At 45.0% G+C, this 26635-nt stretch overlaps 1 protein-coding gene across 1 annotated transcript in view; it reads left to right on the forward strand.

Moving 5' to 3' along the window:
* The first annotated feature begins 781 nt into the window (after positions 1 to 781).
* tmem131 (transmembrane protein 131) overlaps positions 782 to 26635 on the forward strand; it is a 121179-nt gene continuing 95325 nt past the window's right edge. The window contains exons 1-4 of the mRNA XM_090230378.1: positions 782 to 989; positions 12114 to 12175; positions 13268 to 13308; positions 22860 to 22980. Of these exons, the coding sequence (XP_090086504.1) occupies positions 866 to 989; positions 12114 to 12175; positions 13268 to 13308; positions 22860 to 22980 (348 nt within the window). The 5' untranslated portion in view covers positions 782 to 865. The remainder of the gene's footprint in view (positions 990 to 12113; positions 12176 to 13267; positions 13309 to 22859; positions 22981 to 26635) is intronic.

The raw sequence follows: 26635 nt of genomic DNA on the forward strand, positions 1-26635 counted from the left end.
TTGATTCACTCCAAATTTGTTTTTTGGACTCATCACAATAGTCCCTAAAGACTTTGAGAAAATAAAGTTGATGCATTCAAAGATGGCCACACTATACCAGTATATACATATTAGCACATATGCTAATGTGCTAAAAAATACTTCAAATCTTCTTCTCATGAAACATAAGTCCAAATGACACCAATGGAATGTCGGCCCATATCTAAACTTAGTTTGAGAAAAACTGAGGGATTGGTCAAAAGATGGCTAAGTTATTGACAAATCAAAAATCTGATTTTACATGTGTATTTTAAACCACTGTAAATTCACTCCACAGTGGCCTTTCAACTTGAAACTTGACATCGCTATCATGGACGTGCCTAAGATTAACTTGGTATTGCTATTGATATCTAAAAAAAAACAAGGAAACTATTCAAACAAATGATTTGCATATGTAACACTTACGCTCAAAATCAAATTTTTCTCATGAACCATACTTCAGATTCACTCCAGATGTTGTATTTAGACTCATGATCGAACATAAAGGAATAAGTTCCCACATGATAGAGTACTTGCTTTGTTATCCAACTGATCTTGTGTACTTTTTGTCATCCTGTGAACCCCGTTCATTGCTTCTCGCAGCTGTATTTTGTTTGTTTGTTATTTGCTTATGAAGCACTTGGAGATTTATATTATGAAAAGTGCTACAGGAGTTTAAGAAATTACAATAATTATTATATGCACTGCACTGCTGTCTGACAGACTTCCAGTAGGGGCTTTCTCGAGTTCACTAGCAAGTAGAGAGATCTTTCTGTCTCCTGTAGCAGTGTTTATATGTGCATGCAAGCAGTTGCCCCTTCACACGGATACCGAGACACACAGCAGCATGGCGAGCCGGGAAAGAGCACAGAGTTTTCTTCACTCATCAACAAAAACTAAATTGTCATGCGTAGGATTGCTGCGGGTTTTATTTATTACTTTTATACACACGGCGCAGGCGAACAAACAAGGTGAACAAACATTATTTTTTATTCCTGGCGTGAACAAACATCTTATAGATTTTACTCTCGCTTGGTTGCTAGCAAGGGTGCCACTACTTACCTCTGTGTCGCTAGATAACTTCTTTGGTTAGGTAATTTATGTTTTATTTACACCGTCTCTGGTGGTATATTGCTTTATGGGTAGCTGGTTACCTACAGTAGTTGGTTACCTACAGTAGTTGGTTACCTACAGTAGCTGGTTACCTACTGTAGCTGCTTTATGGGTAGCTGGTTACCTACAGTAGCTGGTTAACCACAGTAGCTGGTTACCTACAGTAGCTGGTTACCTACAGTAGCTGGTTACCTACAATAGCTGGTTACCTACAGTAGCTGGTTACCTACAGTAGCTGCTTTATGGGTAGCTGGTTACCTACAGTAATTGGTTACCTACAGTAGCTGGTTACCTACAGTAGCTGCTTTATGGGTAGCTGGTTACCTACAGTAGTTGGTTACCTACAGTAGTTGGTTACCTACAGTAGCTGGTTACCTACAGTAGCTGCTTTATTGGTAGCTGGTTACCTACAGTAGCTGGTTACCTACAGTAGCTGGTTACCTACTGTAGCTGGTTACCTACAGTAGTTGGTTATCTACAGTAGTTGGATATCTACAGTAGCTGGTTACCTACAGTAGCTGGTTACATACAGTAGCTGTTTACCTACAGTAGTTGGTTACCTACAGTAGCTGGTTAACTACAGTAGCTGGTTACCTACAGTAGCTGGTTACCTACAGTAGCTGCTTTATGGGTAGCTGGTTACCTACAGTAGTTGGTTACCTACAGTAGTTGGTTACCTACAGTAGCTGGTTACCTACAGTAGCTGCTTTATTGGTAGCTGGTTACCTACAGTAGCTGGTTACCTACAGTAGCTGGTTACCTACTGTAGCTGGTTACCTACAGTAGTTGGTTACCTACAGTAGCTGGTTACCTACAGTAGTTGGTTACCCACAGTAGCTGGTTACCTACAGTAGCTGGTTACCTACAGTAGCTGTTTACATACAGTAGCTGTTTACATACAGTAGCTGGTTACCTACAGTAGCTGGTTACCTACAGTAGCTGGTTACCTACAGTAGCTGGTTACCTACAGTAGCTGTTTACCTACAGTAGCTGGTTACCTACAGTAGCTGGTTACCCACAATAGCTGGTTACCCACAATAGCTAGTTAACTACAGTAGCTGGTTACCTACAGTAGTTGTTGGTTACCTACAGTAGTTGGTTACCTACAGTAGCTGGTTACCTACAGTAGTTAGTTACCCACAGTAGCTGGTTACCTACAGTAGCTGGTTACCTACAGTAGCTGGTACCTACAGTAGCTGTTTACCTACAGTAGTTGGTTACCTACAGTAGCTGGTTACCTACAGTAGCTGGTTACCTACAGTAGTTGGTAACCTACAGTAGTTGGTTACCTACAGTAGTTGGTTACCTACAGTAGTTGGTTACCTACAGTAGCTGGTTACCCACAATAGCTAGTTAACTACAGTAGTTGGTTACCTACAGTAGCTGGTTACCTACAGTAGCTGGTTACCTACAGTAGTTGGTTACCTACAGTAGCTTGTTAACTACAGTAGCCGGTTACCTACAGTAGCTGTTTTATGGGTAGCTGGTTACCTACAGTAGCTGGTTACCTACAGTAGCTGCTTTATGGGTAGCTGGTGACCTACAGTAGCTGGTTACCTACAGTAGCTGGTTACCTACAGTAGCTGGTTGCCTACAGTAGCTGGTTGCCTACAGTAGTTGGTTATCTACAGTAGCTGGTTACCTACAGTAGCTGGTTACCTACAGTAGTTGGTTACCTACAGTAGTTGGTTAGCTACAATGAACTTGCCAACTCAACACCGAAAATAAACATTTGCTTGCTAACTTAGTTAATGTCATCTGTTTTACTACCTCTAACCTTATGGGTTAGGACACAGTAGGTAAGCTACACAGTAAGTAAGCTACACAGTAGCTAACTTAAGTAAGCTAGCTTGATAACTAAACTAACTAGCTAGGTAAACCATGTGTGACGGTTAGTTAAGATTAGAGATGACCAGATGGCAACGACTGAACAATTCCAAATAGCCCCTGGCTTGACTTCACATGACTTAGCCAGCCGGTAACGTCAGAATGGACACCCTGATGTTTTGCCAGCTAGCTTGAGAAGTTAAGACAACATGTTTAACTAGCTTGGTGGCTAGCAAATGTATCTTTTCCAAATAGTTTATCGGTAGATAATGTTATCAGTTGGGTGACAATGAACCCGAAAATTTGCTAGTATAAAACTATAGCTAACTACGGTTGTTAGTTTACCTAGTTAAAGTCGTTAGGTAGAAATAGCTACTGTAACTACTAAGCTGACATCAAACTCAAGTTATCAGTCAAACAAATTATCAAGATAACTTAGTTAATTAGCTAGTTATTGTAGATAATGATCACAAATTTGAAACAATGTGTCATCAATATTCTATAAGTTATCTTCTGGCTATTTAGCTAAATCAGCTAGCGAGCAGCTAACCTTGAGCTTACTCACTTCTCAAACGCAAGCTACTGTAGTGGAGAGCAAGCTGCTGTAGCGGAGAGAAAGCTGCTGTAGTGGAGAGCAAGCAGAGAGCAAGCTGCTTTAGTGGAGAGCAAGCTGCTGTAGTGGAGAGCAAGCAGAGAACAAGCTGCTGTAGCGGAGAGAAAGCTGCTGTAGCGGAGAGAAAGCTGCTGTAGTGGAGAGAAAGTTGCTGTAGTGGAGAGCAAGCAGAGAACAAGCTGCTGTAGCGGAGAGAAAGCTGCTGTAGTGGAGAGAAAGTTGCTGTAGTGGAGAGCAAGCAGAGAACAAGCTGCTGTAGTGGAGAGAAAGCTGCTGTAGTGGAGAGCAAGCTGCTGTAGTGGAGAGCAAGCTGCTGTAGTGGAGAGCAAGCTGCTGTAGTGGAGAGCAAGCTGCTGTAGCAGAGAGCAAGCTGCTGTAGCAGAGAACAAGCTGCTGTAGTGGAGAGCAAGCTGCTGTAGTGGAGAGCAAGCTGCTGTAGTGGAGAGCAAGCTGCTGTAGTGGAGAGCAAGCTGCTGTAGTGGAGAGCAAGCTGCTGTAGCGGAGAGCAAGCTGCTGTAGCGGAGAGCAAGCTGCTGTAGCGGAGAGAAAGCTTCTGTATTGGAGAGCAAGCTGCTGTAGTGGAGAGCTGTATTGAGGGGGGGGGGGGCTCTGTATTGAGGGTGGGGGGGAGCTCTGTATTGAGGGTGGGGGGGGGGCTCTGTATTGAGCGTGGGGGGGGCTCTGTATTGAGCGCGGGGGGGACTCTTCATTGAGCATGGGGGGGCTCTGTATTGAGCGTGGGGGAGGTGGGGGGGCTCTGTATCGAGTGTGGGGGGGCCTCTGTATTGAGCGTGGGGGGGGCTCTGTATTGAGCGTGGGGGGGCTCTGTATTGAGCGTGGGGGGGCTCTGTATTGAGCGTGGGGGGGGCTCTGTATTGAGCGTGGGGGGGCTCTGTATTGAGTGTGGGGGGGGCTCTGTATTGAGCGTGGGGGGGGCTCTGTATTGAGCGTGGGGGGGGCTCTGTATTGAGCGTGGGGGGGCTCTGTATTGAGCGTGGGGGGGGGCTCTGTATTGAGCGTGGAGGGGGTGGGGGGGCTCTGTATTGAGCGGGGGGGGGTGGGAGAGGCTCTGTATTGAGCGTGGGGGGGGCCTCTGTATTGAGCGTGGGGGGGGCCTCTGTATTGAGCGTGTGGAGGGGCCTCTGTATTGAGCGTGTGGAGGGGCCTCTGTATTGAGCGTGGGGGGGGGCTCTGTATTGAGCGTGTGGGGGGGCCTCTGTATTGAGCGTGTGGGGGGGCCTCTGTATTGAGCGTGGGGGGGGGGGGGGGGGGGGGCTCTGTATTGAGGGCACAACATTGGAATAGTAATTTAAACAGTGAAAATGTATTGTCTTTTTAATGGGGCATGAACACAACCAGTCATGATATTTTCATCTGATTGTCAAACAATCACTTCAAATTATTGCCATTGATTAGACCTTCATTAATGAATACGTCTTGCTGACAAATGTACCTTTTTTTCTTGTAGCCTGAAAAGTCAGGACTCCTGAAATGGGGCTGAAACTTGACCTTGTGTGTTAAGGATGGTCACCCTAACACACAAAGTCAATTTACTAGACTAGGCAACAGTGTGTATTACCAGGAACTTAAAACAGGCCTACCGTTAGCCCGTGTTTTGCAGTAAAAACATTAAAATAGGTTGGTAAACTTCCTATACGCTCCCCTATACTTTCAATGCATTTTTCTGAAAAAGGTGGGTGAATGCCGTTTACTTGCGTTTACCCTCCACTAGTCCTACACCACTTCCGGTAAGCCTACCTTCTCAGCCAAGGCTATTTTAAACACACTTAACACACACAGAATAGGTCAACAGAATAGAATACTGTCAATATAATGAGTTGAATCAAAAACACAGATCGTGTGCCATTAAACACTACCCTCCTTTCCTTACATTAATGACATTTATGACAGTGTTATTTGTCAATAAAGCATTTAACAATTGAATTAGAACATTAAACCCTGTACGAATCGTGGATCTTGGAGAAAATGGCTCTCGTGGAGGAGAACTCCTTCTAACGACTCTGGTATAGCTTGTGAGGGTCAAAGAGCAAAACATTGTGAGTCTCGGCTTTAAGAGGGCTTTTAATAGTTTGTAGCTTTAACCGTTTGGATTCTACAGACGTTTCTGTGTAAAAGAGCCGGCCCCGCGTCCCTTGGCATCAAAACTGTCAGGAAAAAATGAATATATCATCTTCATCTTGCTAGTTCGGTTGGTGGATTTTAAAAGTCAGATTGTTCAGATGAGGCATAGAAAATAGTTGAATACAGGTTCAGGTTGTCATCAGAGGACACTACGTTTATGTTTGGGCCATCAACATTCATTAAGAACCATAACCATGACATCATGGAAAGCAGTGGCGACATGCACCCTAACAAATCTGAGGAGGCACAAAGTGAGCTGTGAGGGGTGAGCTGTGAGGGGTGGTCTGTGAGGGATGGTCTGTGAGGGGTGGTCTGTGAGGGATGGTCTGTGAGGGGTGGTCTGTGAGGGGTGGTCTGTGAGGGGTGGTCTGTGAGGGGTGGTCTGTGAGGGGTGAGCTGTGAGGGGTGGTCTGTGAGGGGTGGTCTGTGAGGGGTGGTCTGTGAGGGGTGGTCTAGAGGGGGGCATGGCCATTTTTCCCACAGCTGAAACAGCTTTTTCCTGTAATCTAGAACCAAGATATTTTTCTGCATATCTAGGCATACCTCTTGTCTCCTTCCTGTCTGGCGTTTCTGTTTTTTTTTCTTCTTCAAGAAACTAAATATGTATCTCTCCTCAAATCTGGATAAAAGATTGAAAGGAATGTGAGTCTTATTTAGTTATTGCTTGCTTTTCTAAAGTCGACCAACCTTGCCAGCTAAGATTGTTAGACAAGCTAGATGGTGATCTGTGATTCATCACTCCAGAGAACGTGTTTTCACTGCTCCAGAGTCCAATGGCGGCGAGCTTTACACCACTCCAGCCGATGCTTGGATTGCACATGGGGATCTTAGGCTTAGGCTGCTCTGCCATGGAAACCATTTCATGAAGCTCCCGACGAACAGTTATTATGTTGACGTTGCTTCCAGAGGCAGTTTGGAACGCGGTAGTGAGTGTTGCTTCCAGAGGCAGTTTGGAACGCGGTAGTGAGTGTTGCTTCCAGAGGCAGTTTGGAACGCGGTAGTGAGTGTTGCTTCCAGAGGCAGTTTGGAACGCGGTAGTGAGTGTTGCTTCCAGAGGGCAGTTTGGAACGCGGTAGTGAGTGTTGCTTCCAGAGGGCAGTTTGGAACGCGGTAGTGAGTGTTGCTTCCAGAGGCAGTTTGGAACGCGGTAGTGAGTGTTGCTTCCAGAGGCAGTTTGGAACGCGGTAGTGAGTGTTGCTTCCAGAGGCAGTTTGGAACGCGGTAGTGAGTGTTGCTTCCAGAGGCAGTTTGGAACGCGGTAGTGAGTGTTGCTTCCAGAGGCAGTTTGGAACGCGGTAGTGAGTGTTGCTTCCAGAGGCAGTTTGGAACGCGGTAGTGAGTGTTGCTTCCAGAGGCAGTTTGGAACGCGGTAGTGAGTGTTGCTTCCAGAGGCAGTTTGGAACGCGGTAGTGAGTGTTGCTTCCAGAGGCAGTTTGGAACGCGGTAGTGAGTGTTGCTTCCAGAGGCAGTTTGGAACGCGGTAGTGAGTGTTGCTTCCAGAGGCAGTTTGGAACGCGGTAGTGAGTGTTGCTTCCAGAGGCAGTTTGGAACGCGGTAGTGAGTGTTGCTTCCAGAGGCAGTTTGGAACGCGGTAGTGAGTGTTGCTTCCAGAGGCAGTTTGGAACGCGGTAGTGAGTGTTGCTTCCAGAGGCAGTTTGGAACGCGGTAGTGAGTTTAGCAACTGAGGACAGATTTTTGTATGTTGATGCGTTTCAGCATTCTGCTGTTCTTTTCTGTGCTTCTCCACCTGCGCTGCTTGCTGTTTGGGGTTTTAGGCTGGGTTTCTGTACAGCACTTTGAGGTATCAGCTGATGTACGAAGGGCTTTATAAATACATTTTATTTGATTTGTTGTGAACTTGTGTGGCCTACTACTTCGAGGCTGAGCCTTTGTTGCTCCTAGACGTTTCCACTTCACAATAACAGCGCTTATAGTTGACCGGCTGAGTTCTAGCAGAGAACAAATTTGACAAACTGACTTGTTGGAAAGGTGGCGTCCTATGGCGGTGCCACGTTGAAAGTCACTGAGCTCTTCAGTACGGGCCATTCTACTGCCAATGTTTGTCTATGGAGATTCCATGGTGTGGCTGAAATAGCCAAATCCACTAATTTTGAAGGGGTGTCCACATACTTTGGTGTGTGTGTATATAGCGTAATTCGATATTAAACTGATTTATGGCAGTAGGTCGATTATGGCATTAGTCATGTTCACTCTGCTTATCTTAATCATTGTGAGGTCATAATCGAAGTAAGCTGATTTAAAACACCTGCTTTTCTGAGAAGTATTTTGCCATGTGAACGGCTTAATCGGCGCTCCAGCGGTGTATTTGATCTGTGCGTTTGACAGCACTGGGTAGCGCAAGCCTCCCTCTTATGCGCGAGTGAAGTTAGTTTGGAAAAGCTGAAAGAATGCATCATATACATAGTTTTTACATCAAAAACGATATATATCCGCTGGTACAGTAGAATGTTTTATTTTGATTGGAGATTTTCTGCATTTATAAACAGAAAGTCCCATCAACCTGATATTTAGATGTGTCCATGGAAACAGGATTATTAGGGAAAATCATTCTTCTTGCAAAGCATGTAAACGTTTAAAAAAATATATATATATTCTAACCTGACTATCCACAATAATCGCATGATTGAGTGCATGTGCTGAAGGATAGCCTGAAACGGCATCTTCGTAAGCTTGTTATGAGGATGTGAGATTGAGAACCTATCTGGGCTAAAGCTAACTTCCTGACATTGGTAGGTGGCTAGTAGTGTTGCATAGGTGAAAAAACAAACAAAATATTGTGATGCCTCTGACGGGAAGAGAGAAAGTCTTGTATCTACTGAATACCAGTTAGTCATTCATTTAAGATGCGTTGTAGACTTGTTTAGGCGTATGGGTGTGATTCACTGTAATGTTGTGATGCACACAGGTGTATCACGCCACTGGTTAAGGGGCGTGTTCCTTGCCCTGGTCACTGTGTGTGTCCTGTCAGGATAACAACAGCAGTGAGTCATGTTGAGTTAGGGAAGCAGCTGCATAGGGCAGAGCATCTCAGTCCTAACTGGTTTCATGTAACAATTCATTTCCTCATTGTTAAATTTGTCATTGAATTGCCATTAAATAGCAATAGCTATTTTTTTTTAAACGTTATTGTCAACGTAGGGCCTAATGTGGTTAATAACTCCTCAGTATTACTGTAATGAGTAGGCTGTCATAGCCCTGTCAGAGATCTCTGGGCTCCGTAGCCTGGGTTGTTCCTCTGCAGTCTGTACACTAGAACAGAACTTAATGTCTTGGCCTGTAGATGTTTCTTCCCAGACACAGACCTGATGATTGTTGTTGTTCCTTCTGAGAGGTCTCTTACGTCACTATGAATGCTGCGCTGTTTCTGTTCTTGATTTGGATAATGTAAACCATTGGCTGGGCTTAGGTCTGAGGCTGGGCTGAGTTCTGAGGCTGGGCTGAGTTCTGAGGCTGGGCTGAGTTCTGAGGCTGGGCTGAGTTCTGAGGCTGGGCTGAGTTCTGAGGCTGGGCTGAGTTCTGAGGCTGGACTTAGGTCTGAGGCGGGACTTAGGTCTGAGGCGGGACTTAGGTCTGAGGCGGGACTTAGGTCTGAGGCGGGACTTAGGTCTGAGGCGGGATCCTTAGGTCTGAGGCGGGCCTTAGGTCTGAGGCGGGACTTAGGTCTGAGGCGGGACTTAGGTCTGAGGCGGGACTTAGGTCTGAGGCTGGGCTGAGTTCTGAGGCTGGGCTGAGTTCTGAGGCTGGGCTGAGTTCTGAGGCTGGGCTGAGTTCTGAGGCTGGGCTGAGTTCTGAGGCTGGACTTAGGTCTGAGGCTGGACTTAGGTCTGAGGCGGGACTTAGGTCTGAGGCGGGACTTAGGTCTGAGGCGGGACTTAGGTCTGAGGCTGGGCTTAGGTCTGAGGCTGGGCTTAGGTCTGAGAGTGAGTTCATTGTCTTGCTGTTGCTAGCACATTTGTCCTGGGATATAAACATTGGGTTGTTATTTTACCTGAAATGCACAAGGTCCTCTACTCCGACAATTAATCCACACATAAAACGGTCAACCGAATCATTTCTAGTCTCCTCCTTCCAGGCTTCTTTTTCTTCTTTGGACTTTATATGGCGATTGACGACTGACTTTCATAACAAGGTGTATTACCACCACCGACCTCAGTTCATCTTTCAATCACCCACGTGGATATACAGTTGAAGTCGGAAGTTTACACCTTAGCCAAATACATTTAAACTCAGTTTTCACAATTCCAGATGTTTAATCCTAGTAAAAACTCAGTCTTATGTCACAAATTTAGGTTTTTCAGAGTCAGTAGAAAGGCCTCTTTAGTGTCCTTTAAGTTTTCATAATTGTGACCTTAATTGCCTACCGTCTGTAAGCTGTTAGTGTCTTAACGACCGTTCCACAGGTGCGTGTTCATTAATTGATTATGGTTCATTGAACAAGCATGGGACACAGTGTTTAAACCCTTTACAATGAAGATCTGTGATGTTATTTTGATTTTTAGGAATTATCTTTGAAAGACAGGGTCCTGAAAAAGGGACATTTCTTTTTTTTGCTGAGTTTATATGATGACATGCTGAATGATGACATGCAAATCATGCTGAATGATGACATGAAAACCATGCTGAATGATGACATGAAAACCATGCTGAATGATGACATGAAAACCATGCTGAATGATGACATGAAAACCATGCTGAATGATGACATGAAAACCATGCTGAATGATGACATGAAAACCATGCTGAATGTTGACATGAAAACCATGCTGAATGATGACATGAAAACCATGCTGAATGATGACATGAAAACCATGCTGAATGATGACATGAAAACCATGCTGAATGATGACATGAAAACCATGCTGAATGATGACATGAAAACCGTGCTGAATGATGACATGAAAACCATGCTGAATGATGACATGAAAACCATGCTGAATGATGACATGAAAACCATGCTGAATGATGACATGAAAACCATGCTGAATGATGACATGAAAACCATGCTGAATGATGACATGAAAACCATGCTGAATGATGACATGAAAACCATGCTGAATGATGACATGAAAACCATGCTGAATGATGACATGAAAACCATGCTGAATGATGACATGAAAACCATGCTGAATGATGACATGAAAACCATGCTGAATGATGACATGAAAACCATGCTGAATGATGACATGAAAACCATGCTGAATGATGACATGAAAACCATGCTGAATGATGACATGAAAACCGTGCTGAATGATGACATGAAAACCATGCTGAATGATGACATGAAAACCGTGCTGAATGATGACATGAAAACCATGCTGAATGTTGGTCTAAAATTCTGATCAGGTTATGTTGATGTGAAGAGGAAATTCTGTCAACGGGCTTTCGTCATTCCTTCTTTCCTCACAGCTCTTTGTGACTGAAGGGTTAATCATGTCTGAATTTCTGAATCTGATCCATTTCCAGGGAGATACTAGTTACTGTCCAATTCACCGTGGAACTCAGGCTAGTGTGGCCCAAATGGCAGTGGCATCCTATTTATTCCCTTTATGGTACATCACTTTAGACTAGGGCCCATAGGTGTCTGGTCCCCTGGTCTCTGGTCCCCTGGTCTCTGGTCCCCTGGTCTCTGGTCCCCTGGTCTCTGCTCCCCTGGTCTCTGGTCCCCTGGTCTCTGCTCCCCTGGTCTCTGCTCCCCTGGTGTCTGGTCCCCTGGTGTCTGGTCCCCTGGTGTCTGGTCCCCTGGTCTCTGCTCCCCTGGTCTCTGCTCCCCTGGTCTCTGCTCCCCTGGTCTCTGCTCCCCTGGTCTCTGCTCCCCTGGTCAGAAGTAGTGTACTGTAATGGAACAGGGTGCCACTTGGGACACGTGTCTGATTCAGATCCATCTCCAGCAGCCTGGTCTCCTAGATTAGACGTAACATAGTAAACATAAATATACGCTAAATTAGTATGATAGGTTACATAAGACCGATGGTTACTTAACGCAAACATCTAGCAACCCAAACGTTGCGAGTTTGAATCTCCTCACGAACAACGTTAGCATTTTAGTTCATTAGAAACTTTTCAACTACTTACACATTTTTTTTGTTTGCTACTTTGCAACTACTTAGCATGTTAGCTAACCTTTCCCCTAACCGTTTCATCATATCTTTTGTAAATTTGTAATGTAATACGAAATGGGTGATGGACATCCACAATTTAACACATGCCATACGAAATGAAACATATCATACTATCATAACGTAACATATCGTATTTACATACAGAATAATAGGAAATGCTTTGAGACCAGGTTTCTTCCGGGGAGCTAGTAGTTATTGTCCAAATGGAAGTGACATGTAACTCCTGACTCATTTGAAGTATTATTCCTCTGTCTTCACAGCGTTCATACAGTCAGACACAATCCTCAAGGTGCTACACTTTGGAGAAGGAGGTCTCTTACAGGTAAACCACAGTTCATCTCTTTAAAACCAGTTAACCTTTTTGTGAAAACACTTGTTACTTTCCTGACTGGAGGGTCCCTCTGTTTGTCCTGGCTCAGTAAAGCTGTCTGTTATTGTGTAGTAGGTTGCCTAGTTGGTATAGAAACAGAGCCAGGGCTGCCTCCCAAAGGAACCCTATCCTTTTCCTGGCTACCTAGACTCCTTGCTCCAGCCAAACGCAACACCACGTTAGTTTCTTCTCATCAATGAGTCTGGATCTGAGTACGTCTCCGTTCCTCCACCGAATGCGGACACATTCAGGGCCGTCTGATTGGTCCAGAAACCGATGGTTTGGGCCAGAGCCAGAACACATGTGGGTAAAGCGGCGGTTTGAAATTATGTCATTGGCTTTGATACTCTGATTGGTTAGAGACTAACCAATCACTGATGACTATGTTTAGTACAACGACACTCGTCACCACAAACTACTTCGATGATGGCAGTCTCAGACTGGAGCATTCTTTGGACCAGAGCACTATGGGCACTACATAGGGAATAGGGTTTCAATTTGGGACCAGCTGTATTTCCCATTTCTTCTATCCTGGTGGCATGGGGTGCTTCCCAAATGGCATCCTATGCTCTATATAGTACACTACTTTTGACCAGAGAGTTCTGGGCACTATATAGAGAATAGGGTGCCATTTGGGACGTAGGCATGGCTTAATTTTGACCATCAGAAAGAAGCACTGATAGATAGTAGATCACACTGGATTTAGTTCACTTGGCAGCTTCCTACACACTCCCCACTGATTCATACAGAAGGATACTCACTTTCACAGATGAATGTATACTGACTCAGAGAGATGCCCTGCCAGTGGGGAATACTGCTGATATACAGGCTCTAAAGATGTTTTTACGTTCATACAGTCTATATTCACTCGCATTAGCTTGTACAGTACTGTTTCACACCCTCACACTAAAATATATCTTCCTTGTTGTCATAATACATTCTCCTGATAAAAAAAAACAACTTGTTTTGCATTTTTAACATAAACTTGTTGCCTTTTCAGAAGCTTTACTAAAACATATCATGATTGTTTTCTTCTCTTTGCAGACAGAGTTTGACTGTGATCTAAGTTTATATAATCGAAAAAGGTAAGTTGTCTATTTTTGGCTTCTTCAAATCAAATGTCCTGCCTCCCCCCCCCTCCTACATTATCCAGTTGGACTACAAACAGACAGATCCCTGCATGTGTTTCACATTAGGAAGGCCAATGCTTGTTGTGGGATGTGAATCTGCCATTAGATCAACTACCTGGCTTTTTACAGTGCTTGTTACTGGAGTTGTGAATCTGCCATTAGATCAACTACCTGGCTTTTTACAGTGCTTGTTACTGGAGTTGTGAATCTGCCATTAGATAAATTACCTGATTCACGGACAACCTTTACAAAACAAACAGATTGCAGTTTTGAAACTGCAGTAACTGAATACTGGTGCACATAACTGAATACTGGTGCACATAGCTGAATACTGGTGCACATAACTGAATACTGGTGCACATAACTGAATACTGGTGCACATAACTGAATACTGGTGCACATAACTGAATACTGGTGCACATAACTGAATACTGGTGCACATAACTGAATACTGGTGCACATAACTGAATACTGGTGCACATAACTGAATACTGGGGCACATAACTGAATACTGGTGCACATAACTGAATACTGGTGCACATAACTGAATACTGGTGCACATAACTGAATACTGGTGCACATAACTGGATACTGGTGCACATAACTGGATACTGGTGCACATAACTGAATACTGGTGCACATAACTGAATACTGGTGCACATAACTGAATACTGGTGCACATAACTGGATACTGGTGCACATAACTGAATACTGGTGCACATAACTGAATACTGGTGCACATAACTGGATACTGGTGCAGACCTTCAGCTTTAATTTGAGGATGTTTTCATCCATATCGTGTGAAACGTTTAGAAATTACAGCACTTTTTGTACATAGTGCCCCCATTTTAGGGAACCAAACACATTCGCATATGTGTAGTTAAAGGGAAGTATTTGGTCCCATATTAACAGCATGGAATGACTACATCAAGCTTGTGACTCCACACATTTGTTGGATGCATTTTCTGTTTGTTTTGGTTGTTTCAGATTATTTTGTGCCCAGTAGAAATTCATGGTAAATAATGTATTGTGTCATTTTGGAGTCACTTTTAATGTAAATAAGAACACAATATGTTTGTTTAACACTTCTACATTCATGTGGACACTACCATGATTATTTTATTTTATTTCACCTTTATTTAACCAGGTAGGCTAGTTGAGAACAAGTTCTCATTTACAACTGCGACCTGGCCAAGATAAAGCATAGCAGTGCGACACAAACAACAACAGAGTTACACATGGAATAAACAAACATACAGTCAATAACACAATATAGAAAATAAAGTCTATATATAGTGTGTGCAAATGAGGTAAGGCAATAAATAGGCCATAGTGGCGAAATAATTACAATTTAGCAATTTAAACACTGGAGTGATAGATGTGCAGAAGATGAATGTGTACTGGGGTGCAAAGGAGCAAAAAAATAAATAACAGTATGGGGATGAGGTAGTTGGGTGGGCTGTTTACAGATGGGCTATGTACAGGTGCAGTGATCTGTGAGCTGCTCTTGACAGCTGGTGCTTAAAATTAGTGAGGGAGATATGAGTCTCCAGCTTCAGTGATTTTTGCAGTTCGTTCCAGTCATTGGCAGCAGAGAACTGGAAGGAAAGGTGTCCAAAGGAGGAATTGGCTTTGGGGGTGACCAGTGAAATATACTTGCTGGAGCATGTGCTACAGGTGGGTGCTGCTATGGTGACCAGTGAGCTGAGATAAGGCAGGGCTTTACCTACCAAAGACTTATGGATGACCTGGAGCCAGTGGGTTTGGCGACGAATATGAAGCGAGGCCCAGCCAACATGAGCATACAGGTTGCAGTGGTGGGCAGTATATGGGGCATTGTTGACCAAATGCATGGCACTGTGATAGACTGCATCCAATTTGCTGAGTAGAGTGTTGGAGGCTATTTTGTAAATGACATCGCCAAAGTCAAGGATCGGCAGGATAGTATTGCCTCGTATGTTTGGCAGCATGAGTGAAGGATGCTTTGTTGCAAAATAAGAAGCCAATTCTAGATTTAATTTTGGATTGGAGATGCTTAATGTGAGTCTGGAAGAAGAGTTTACAGTCTAACCAGACACCTAGGTTTTTGTAGTTGTCCACTCAGAACCGTCCAGAGTAGTGATGCTGGGTGGGCGGCCAGGTTCGTGCATTTAGTTTTATTTGCATTTAAGAGCAGTTGAAGGCCACGGAAACAGAGTTGTATGGCATTGAAGCTTGTTTGGAAGCTCGTTAACACAGTGTCCAAAGAAGGGCCAGAGGTATACAGAATGGTGTCATATGCGTAGAGGTGGATCAGAGAATCACCAGCAGCAAGAGCAACATCATTGATGTATACAGAGAAGAGAGTCGGCCCAAGAATTGAACCCTGTGGTACCCCCATAGAGACTGCCAGAGGTCCGGACTACAGGCCCTCCGATTTGACACACTGAACTCTGTCAGAGAAGTAGTTGGTGAAGCAGGCGAGGCAGTCATTTGAGAAACCAAGGCTGTTGAGTTTGCTGATAAGAATGTGATGATTGACAGAGTTGAATTCCTTGGCTAGGTCGATTAATACAGCTGCACAGTATTGCCTCTTATCGATGGTGGTTATGATATCGTTTAGGACCTTGAGCGTGGCTGAGGTGCACCCATGACCAGCTCGGAAACCCGATTGCGTAGCGGAGAAGGTACGGTGGGATTGGAAATGGTCGGTGATCTGTTTGTTAACTTGGCTTTCGAAGACCTTAGAAAGGCAGGGTTGGATAGATATAGGTCTGTAGCAGTTTGGGTCTAGAGTGTCTCCCCCTTTGAAGAGCTTTCCAATCTCTGGGGTTCTCAGACGATACGAAAGAGAGGTTGAACAGGCTAGTAATATGGGTTGCAACAATTTTGGCTGATCATTTTAGAAAGAGAGGGTCCAGATTGTCTAGCCCAGCTGATTTGTAGGGGTCCAGATTTTGCTGCTCTTTCAGAACATCAGCTATCTGGATTTGGGTGAAGGAGAAATGGGGGAGTCTTGGGCAAGTTGCTGTGGGGGGTGCAGGGCTGTTGACCAGGGTAGGGGTGGCCCGGTGGAAAGCATGGCCAACTGTAAAATAAAAAAAATGCTTATTGAAATTCTCAATTATTGTGGAGCCTCAGTGCAGTGGACAGCTGGGAGGAGGTGTTTTTATTCTCTGTGGACTTTAGTGTCCCAGAGCTTTTTGGAGTTTGTGTTGCAGGATGCACATTTCTGAAAGCAAAGCTAGCCTTTGCTTTCCTAACTGCCTGTGTATATTGGTCCCTAACCTCCCTGAAAAGTTGCATATCGTGAGGGCTATTCGATGCCAATGCCGTACACCACAGGATGTTTTTGTGCTGGTTAAGGGCAGTCAGGTCTGGAGTGAACCACGGGCTATATCTGTTCCTGGTTCTACATTTTTTTGAATGGGCATGCTTTAGAGTTTGACCGATTTTATGATTTTTCAAGCCGATACTGATTATTGGAGGACCAAAAAAAGCCGATACTGATTAATCGGCCAATTTTTAATTATTTATATGTAATAATGACAATTACAACAATACTGAATGAACACTTATTTTAACTTAATATAATACATCAATAAAATCAATTTAGCCTCAAATAAATAATGAAACATGAAGAAAGTAAAAGTGCAATATGTGCCATGTAAGAAAGCTAACGTTTCAGTTCCTTGCTCAGAACATGAGAACATTTGAAAGCTGGTGGTTCCTTTTAACATGAGTCTTCAATATTATTATTTTTAGGTTGTAGTTATTATAGCACTATTTCATATACCTTTGACTATTGGATGTTTTTATAGGCACTTTAGTATTGCCAGTGTAACAGTATAGCTTCCATCCCTCTCCTCGCCGCTACCTGGTTTCGAACCAGGAACACATCGACAACAGCCACCCTCGAAGCAGCGTTACCCATGCAGAGCAAGGGGAACAACTACTCCAAGTCTCAGAGCGAGTGACGTTTGAAACGCTATTAGCGCGCACCCCGCTAACTAGCTAGCCATTTCACATCGGTTACGCCAGCCTAATCTTGGGAGTTGATAGGCTTGAAGTCTTAAACAGCGCAATGCGTGAAGAATTGCGAAGAGCTGCTGGCAAAACGCACGAAAGTGCTGTTTGAAGGAATGCTTACGAGCCTGCTGGTGCCTACCATCGCTGAGTCAGACTGCTCTATCAAATCATAGACTTAATTATAACATAATAACACACAGAAATACGAGCCGTAGGTCATTAATATGGTCGAATCCGGAAACTATAATTTCGAAAACAAAACGTTTATTCTTTCAGTGAAATAAGGAACCGTTCCGTATTTTATCTAACGGGTGGCATCCCTAAGTCTAAATATTCCTGTTACATTGCACAACCTTCAATGTTATGTCATAATTACGTAAAATTCTGACAAATTAGTTTGCAATGAGCCAGGCTTCCCAAATTAGGCGGCCCAAACTGTTGCTTATACCCTGACTCTGCGTGTATGAACGCAAGAAAAGTGCCACAATTTCACCTGGTTAATATTGCCTGCTATCCTTTCTTTTAGCTAAAAATGCAGGTTAAAAAATATATGTATTGGTTTTAAGAAAGGCATTGATGTTTATGGTTAGGTACACGTTGGGGCAACGACAGTCCTTTTTTGCGAATGCGCACTGCATCGATTATATGTTTGACCGCGTACCCATTACGAATGCAGGCAATGAGGCTGAGATCCTGGTTGAAGACAGCAGAGGTGTATTTAGAGGGCAGGTTGGTTAGGATGATCTCTATGAGGGTGCCTGTGATTATGGATTTGAGTGGTACCTGGTGGCTTCATTGATCATTTGTGTGAGATTGAGAGCATCAGGTTTAGATTGTAGGATGACTGGGGTGTTAAGCATGTCCCAGTTTAGGTCACCTAAAAGCACGAGCTCTGAAGATAGCTGGGGGGCAAGCAATTCAATGGTGGCCAGGGCACAGCTGGGGGTAGAAGGTGGTCTATAGCAAGCAGCAACGGTAAGAGACTTGTTTCTGGAGAGGTGGATTTTTAAAAATAGAAGCTCAAATTGTTTGGGGACAGACCTGGATAGTAAGACAGAACTCTGCAGGCTATCTCTGCAGTAGATTGCAACTCTGCCCCCTGTGGCAGTTCTATCTTGTCGGAAAATGTTATAGTTAGGGATGGAAATTTCAGGGGTTTTGGTGGCCTTCCTATGCCAGGATTCAGACACGGCTAGGACATCCTGGTTGGCAGAGTGTTTTATTCACTGCCCCAGCACAAACTTAGGGCGGAGGCATCTAATGTTAACATGCTTGAAACCAAGGCATTTACGGTTACAGAAGTCAACAAATGAGAGCGCCTGGTAAATGGGAGTGGAGCTAGGCACTGCAGGGCCGGATTAACCTCTACATCACCAGAGGAACAGAGGAGGAGTAGGATGAGGGTACGGCTAAAGGCTATAAGAACTGGTCGTCTAGTACGTTTGGAACAGGGAGTAAAAGGAGCAGGTTTCTGGGCGCGGTAGAATAGATTCAATGCACAATGTACAAACAAAGGTATGGTAGGATGTGAATACAGTGGAGGTAAACCTTGGCAATGAGTGACGATGAGCAAGGTATTGTCTCTAGAGACATCAATTAAACCAGATGAGGTCACCGCATGTGTGGGAGGTGGGACAAGAGGGTTAGCTGAGGCATATTGAGCAGGGCTGGAGAGCTCTACAGACAATAATCACTAACCAAAACAGCTATGGACAAGGCATATTGACATTAAGGAGTGGCATGCATAGCTGAGTGATCATAGGGTCCAATGAGTAGCTGGATGGGCTGTAGACACGGCAATTCAGACAGCTAGCGGGCCGGGGCAAGCACAAGGGCCTTAGAGGGACGTCGCGACGGAAGTTACGTCTGCAGACTAGTTGTGATGGATCAGCAGGGGTTTGTGTAGTAAAAGGGTCCAGGCCAATTGGTAAAATAGGTATTGTAGCCCAAGGAGTGGCTGATGGACCTCTTCAGCTTGCTGGGAAATGGGCCTAGCATAGGCTAGCTCCAGGCTAATTGGTGCTTTCCCCCGGGACAAGGACACTAGCCAGGATAAGGTTAAAAAAATATAAAAAATAAATGCGAAGAAAAAAATAAATACAAAGATATATTCACGGGGCAAGACGAAGACAAAAGACGCCTGACTGCTACGCCATCTTGGAGAGGAAAGTCTTGAATGAGTTCCCACATATGCTGAGCACATGTTGACTGCTTTTCCTTCACTCTGCGGTCCAGCTCATCCCAAACCATCTCAATTGGTTTGAGGTCGGGTGATTGTGGATGCCAGGTCATCTGATACAGCACTCCATCACTCTCCTTGGTCAAATAGCCCTTACACAGCCTGGAGGTGTGTTTAGAGTCATTGTCCTGTTGAAAAACAAATGATAGTCCCACTAAGCGCAAACCAGATGGGATGGTGTTTCGCTGCAGAATGCTGTGGTAGCCATGCTGGTTAAGTGTGCCTTGAATTGAAATAAATCACAGTGTCACAAATAAAGCACCACCACACCATCACACTTCCTCCTCCATGCTTCATGGTGGGAAGCACACATGCAGAGATCATCCATTCACCTACTCTGCGTCTCACAAAGACAAGGCGGTTGGAAACAAAAATATCAAATTTGGGCTTATCAGACCAAAGGGCAGATTTCCACCGGTCAATTGTCCATTGCTTGTGTTTCTTGGCCCAGGCAAGTCTCTTATTGGTTTCCATTAGTACTTTGTAGCAATTTAACCATGAAGGCTTGATTCAAGCAGGCTCCTCTGAAAAGTTGATGTTGAGATGCCTGTTACTTGAACTCTGTGAAGCATTTATTTGGGCTGCAATCTGAGGTGCAGTTAACTCCAATGACCTTATCCTCTGCAGCAGAAGTAGCTCTGCGTCTTCCTTTCCTGTAGCGGTCCTCATGAAAGCCATCAAAGTTCTTGAAATGTTCTGCATTGACTGACCTTCATGTCTTAAAGTAATGATGGTCTGTTTTCTCTTTGCTTTTTTAAGCTATTTTTGCGGTACAGAGTCAATGTGCAGGGGTACAGGTTAGTCGAGGTAATTAGTTAATTTGTGCATGTAGGTAGGGGTGAAGTGACTGCATAGATAATAAACAGTGAGTAGCAGCAGTGTACAAAACAAGGGGGGGAGGGCACAATGTAACAGTCTGGTGGCCTTTTGATTAATTGTTCATCAGTCTAATGGCTTTGGGGTAGAATCTGTTCAGGAGCCTTTTGATCCCAGACTTGGTGGTCCGGTACCTCTTGCCGTGCTGTAGTAGAGAAAACAGTCTATGACTTGGGTGACTGGAGTCTCTGACAATATTAAGGGCTTTCCTCTGATGTTACTATGCTAAATCAGATAATTTACATGGCTGGCTAGCTAGACGGCTAACCACCACCACATATAGAAAGTAATGGGATCTTTTTGTAGACACTACCCCCGCGTTTCCTATGTGGACACAAGTTTCAAGTATTGCACATGAATTGAACCCGAACAGCACTCTAGTTAATTGCAGATCCAGATCAACCTGAAGCCCCCTCTCTACCTGGTAGTGTCCTCTTCCTGTCTCACTGTCCTCCTGTCTCACTGTCCTCCTGTCTCACTGTCCTCCTGTCTCACTGTTCTCCTCCTGTCTCCCTGTCCTCCTGTCTCACTGTCCTCCTCCTGCCTAGGATAGCCCTGTCGAACAGGGCTATCCTAGTCTCTGTTGAACAGGGTTATCCTAGTCTCTGTCGAACAGGGTTATCCTAGTCTCTGTCGAACAGGGTTATCCTAGTCTCTGTCGAACAGGGCTATCCTAGTCTCTGTCGAACAGGGCTATCCCAGTCTCTGTCGAACAGGGCTATCCTAGTCTCTGTTGAACAGGGCTATCCTACTCTCTGTTGAACAGGGCTACCCTCGTCTCTGTTGAACAGGGCTACCCTGATCTCTGTCGAACAGGGCTACCCTGATCTCTGTCGAACAGGGTTATCCTACTCTCTGTTGAACAGGGTTATCCTACTCTCTGTCGAACAGGGCCTTCTACAAATATGTTTGGTATATTACCAGTCAGATACACAGGCAGTGGTAACATTGTGTGTGGACAGAAAGCATTCCACACTAACAATGGAAGCAGACTCACTGATCTCATGTTACGTTGCCCTGCCCTCCTCTAAACAAGTCTTACTCACCTCATCAAACACCCAATCCAACTACCTCGTCCCCATATTGTTTTATGTACTTTTCTGCTCTTTTGCACACCAGTATCACTACTTACACATCATCATCTGCTCCTCTATCACTCCAGTGTTAATCTGCTAAATTCTAATTACTTTGCTACTATGGCCTATTTAAATAAAGGTGACATAAAACATTTAAATAAAACATCCCTGACTCGCCTCCTCTAGGCGTCCCTGACTCTCCTCCTCTAGGCGTCCCTGACTCGCCTCCTCTAGGCGTCCCTGACTCGCCTCCTCTAGGCGCCCCTGACTCCCCTCCTCTAGTCGCCCCTGACTCCCCTCCTCTAGGCGTCCCTGACTCGCCTCCTCTAGGCGCCCCTGACTCCCCTCCTCTAGGCGCCCCTGACTCTTCTCCTCTAGGCGTCCCTGACTCGCCTCCTCTAGGCGTCCCTGACTCGCCTCCTCTAGGCGTCCCTGACTCGCCTCCTCTAGGCGTCCCTGACTCGCCTCCTCTAGGCGTCCCTGACTCGCCTCCTCTAGGCGTCCCTGACTCGCCTCCTCTAGGCGTCCCTGACTCGCCTCCTCGTCCCTGACTCGCCTCCTCGTCCCTGACTCGCCTCCTCTAGGCATCCCTGGCTCGCCTCCTCTAGGCATCCCTGACTCGCCTCCTCTAGGCGCCCCTGACTCGCTTCCTCTAGGCGCCCCTGACTCGCTTCCTCTAGGCGTCCCTGACTCGCCTCCTCATCCCTGACTCGCCTCCTCTAGGCATCCCTGACTCGCCTCCTCTAGGCGTCCCTGACTCGCTTCCTCTAGGCGCCCCTGACTCGCTTCCTCTAGGCGCCCCTGACTCGCTTCCTCTAGGCGTCCCTGACTCGCCTCCTCATCCCTGACTCGCCTCCTCTAGGCGCCCCTGACTCGCCTCCTCTAGGCGCCCCTGACTCGCCTCCTCTAGGCGCCCCTGACTCGCCTCCTCTAGGCGCCCCTGACTCGCCTCCTCTAGGCGCCCCTGACTCGCCTCCTCTAGGCGCCCCTGACTCGCCTCCTCTAGGCTTCCCTGACTCTCCTCCTCTAGGCGTCCCTGACGCGCCTCCTCTAGGCGCCCCTGACTCCCCTCCTCTAGGCGCCCCTGACTCCCCTCCTCTAGTCGCCCCTGACTCCCCTCCTCTAGGCGCCCCTGACTCGCCTCCTCTAGGCGCCCCTGACTCCCCTCCTCTAGGCGTCCCTGACTCCCCTCTAGGCGTCCCTGACTCGCCTCCTCTAGGCGTCCCTGACTCACCTCCTCTAGGCGTCCCAACAATGTCAACCTTTTTAATTAATAGGTTTATTTGCTCTTTCCTTTTTCTCTCTAGGCCTGTGGGGATGCCAGCAATGGAAAATATTTACTTGAATAATCCCAGCTCAGAAGAAATTAGTTTGATATCAATATCAGCAACAACAGCACATTTTCACCCATCCTATTTCCAGAATGTGGTAAGTATTAGGCCTTTGTGCCAGGTGTACAGGTCCAGTCAACAGTTTGGACACACCTGCTGATTGAAGGGTGTTTCTTTATCTGTACTATACATTGTAGAATAATAGTGAAGACATCACAACTATGGAACTATGGAGTAACCAAAAAAGTGTTTAAAAAAATCAAAATATATTTTAGATTCTTCAAAGTAGCCACGATGACAGCTTTTCACATTCTTGGCATTCTCTCAAACAGTTTCACCAGGAATGCTTTCCCAACAGTCTGAAGGAGTTCCCACATATGCTGAGCACTTGTTGGCTGCTTTTCCTTCACTCTGCGGTCCAACCCATCCCAAACCATCTCAATGGGGTTGAGGTCGGGTGATTGTGGAGGCCAGTTCATCTGATGCAGCACTCCATCACTCTCCTTCTTGGTCAAATAGCCCTTACACAGCCTGGAGGTGTGTTGGGTCATTGTCCTGTTGAAAAACAAATGGTAGTCCCACTAAGGGCAAACCAGATGGGATGGCATATGACTGCAGCCATGCTGGTTCAGTGTGCCTTGAATTTTAAATAAATCACAGACAGTGTCACCAGCAAAGCACCCCCACACCACCACCTCCATGCTTCACGGTGGGAACAACACATGTGGAGATATTCCGTTTGCCTACTCAGCGTCTCACATAGACACGGCAGTTGGAACCAAAAATCTCAAATTTGGACTCATCAGACCAAAGGACACATTTCCACCGGTCCAATGTCCATTGTTTGTGTTTTTTTGTGGTTCCCAAAAGTTTTATAGTCCCGTACCCCTTCAAACATTCAACCTCCAGCTGCTTACCTCCCTCTAGTACCAGGGTCAGCTGTACCCCCTCTAGCACCAGGGTCAGCGTACTCTCAAATGTTGTTTTTTGCCATCATTGTAAGCCTGCCACATACACACTATACGATACATTTATTAAACATAAGAATGAGTGTGAGTTTTTGTGACAACCCGACTCGTGGGAAGTGACAAAGAGCTCTCGTCGGACCAGGGCACAAATAATCAATAATTTTGCTCTTTATTTAACCATCTTACATATTGTTAAAATATTTTATAAAGGTTTAACATAAATGATTAAATAATTCTACCCGGAAACTTAGCCAGTAGAGATTAGAGGTTATGTAGCATGAACAAGTAGTAATTAAAGCTGATAAACATATGTCCAACTAGGTTGGAGTGGGGAAGAGAGGAATGTATGTGTGTGCCGAAAGAAAACAAAGAGGTTCATTAACCTATGTTTGAACCGTCCCGGCTGTAACTCTGGGGAGATAGGACAGGGAGAGGCCCTCCAGGTTTCCCTTATCTGGGGGGACTGAAACTGTCAGCTGAGTGGTAATAAACTGTGGTGAGACTTCAGGAGAAAATCCTAATGTTAGTGTGTATGTATGTGCGAATGTTATAAAGGGAACATCTTTGTTTTTGTACTGGAGCGCTCTCATGAATTAACCTTATTGATTATCGTAGCTGGGCCTCTGTCTGTTTAATTTAATCAGTATTTTACAAATCCTGATTAGCAGACTGAGTAGTTTAATTGAATTGGTTTATGAACATTGAGAACAAAATTCACACATATAAAACCTTATTTGCTCATCAAAAAATTAATGAGAAGGGTGTGCTTGAAAGGATGCACTTAACTTTGGGTTGTATTGAGAGAGTCCCAGTCTTAAATTATTTTCCACACACAGTATGTGCCTGTATTTAGTTGTCATGCTAGTAAGGGCCGAGAATCCACTCTGACATAGGTACGTGGTTGCAAAGGGCATCAGTGTCTTAATAGCGCGATTTGCCAAGGCAGGGTACTCTGAGCGCAGCCCAATCCAGAAATCTGGCAGTGGCTTCTGATTAAATTCAATTTTCACAGAACCGCTTGTTGCAATTTCATTAAGGCTCTCTTGTTCAGATATCAGTAAATGGACTGGAGGCAGGGCATGAAATGGATAATGAATCCAGTTGTTTGTGTCATCTGTTTTGGGAAAGTACCTGCGTAATTGCGCACCCAGCTCACTCAGGTGCTTCGCTATATCACATTTGACATTGTCCGTAAGCTTGAGTTCATTTGCATACAAAAAAATCATACAATGATGGAAAGACCTGTGTGTTGTCCTTGTTAATGCAGACAGAGAAGAGCTCCAACTTCTTAATCACAGCCTCAATTTTGTCCCCCACATTGAATATAGTTGCGGAGAGTCCCTGTAATCATTCAGGCGAGAAAAAACATCACCCAGATAGGCCAGTCGTGTGAGAAACTCGTCATCATACAAGCGGTCAGACAAGTGAAAATTATGGTCAGTAAAGAACTTTAAGCTCGTCTCTCAATTTAAGAAAAACGTGTCTTTGCCCTTTGATAACCAGGATTGCATGTGGAAGGAAGGAATTAATGTTGTAAAAGCGTTACATGGTCATGCCCATATCATTGCATATTGCAGAAAATACACAAGAGTTCAGGGGGCCTTGCTTTAACAAAGTTAACCATTTTCACTGTAGTGTCCAAAACGTCTTTCAAGCTGTCAGGCATTCCCTCGTCTGTTGACTCATCCAGCTGTAACGCATAGAATTCACTGGCTTGTATGCGAAGCAGTAATTGTTTCAAAACATCTCCTGTCATGTCACTAATGCGTCATGAAACAGTGTTGTTTGATGAAGGCATTGTCTGTATAGTTTTTTGGGTCTTTTCACCCAGCATTGTCCCAGCCATATCCACGGCAGCAGGAAGAATTAAGTCCTCCACAATAGTATGGGGCTTGCCTGCCACTTGGTAGTCTAACAGTTTTAATTATGTCCCTTTCCTCGCTCCTGCCTGGGCTCAAACCAGGGACCCTCTGCACACATCAACAACTGACACCCACGAAGCATCGTTACCCATCGCTCCACAAAAGCCGCGGGGAACAACTACTTCAAGGTCTCAGAGCGAGTGACGTCACCGATTGAAACACTATTAGCGCGCACCCCGCTAACTAGCTTTCCATTTCACATCGGTTACAGTAGCTCACCATATAAGACGCTTCATATACAGTGCCTTGCGAAAGTATTCGGCCCCCTTGAACTTTGCGACCTTTTGCCACATTTCAGGCTTCAAACATAAAGATATAAAACTGTATTTTTTTGTGAAGAATCAACAACAAGTGGGACACAATCATGAAGTGGAACGACATATATTGGATATTAACTTTTTTAATAAATCAAAAACTGAAAAATTGGGCGTAAACAACTCAGCACAAAATGAAACGTCCCTTTTTCAGGACCCTGTCTTTCAAAAGATAATTCATAAAAATCCAAATAACCTAACAGATCTTCATTGTAAAGGGTTTAAACACTGTTTCCCATGCTTGTTAAATGAACCGTAAACAATGAACATGCACCTGTGGAACGGTCGTTAACAGCTTACAGACGGTAGGCAATTACGGTCACAGTAATGAAAACTTATGACACTAAAGAGGCCTTTCTACTGACTCTGAAAAACACCAAAAGAAAGATGCCAGGGACCCTGTTCATCTGCGTGAACGTGCCTTGGGCATGCTGCAAGGAGGCATGAGGACTGCAGATGTGGCCAGGGAAATAAATTGCAATGTCCGTACTGTGAGACGCCTAAGACAGCGCTACAGGGAGACAGGACGGATAGCTGATCATCCTCGC

Source organism: Oncorhynchus mykiss, chromosome 1 (assembly GCF_057628025.1).
Source record: "Oncorhynchus mykiss isolate SJ-2025 chromosome 1, ASM5762802v1, whole genome shotgun sequence".
Classification (NCBI taxonomy): Eukaryota; Metazoa; Chordata; class Actinopteri; order Salmoniformes; family Salmonidae; genus Oncorhynchus; species Oncorhynchus mykiss.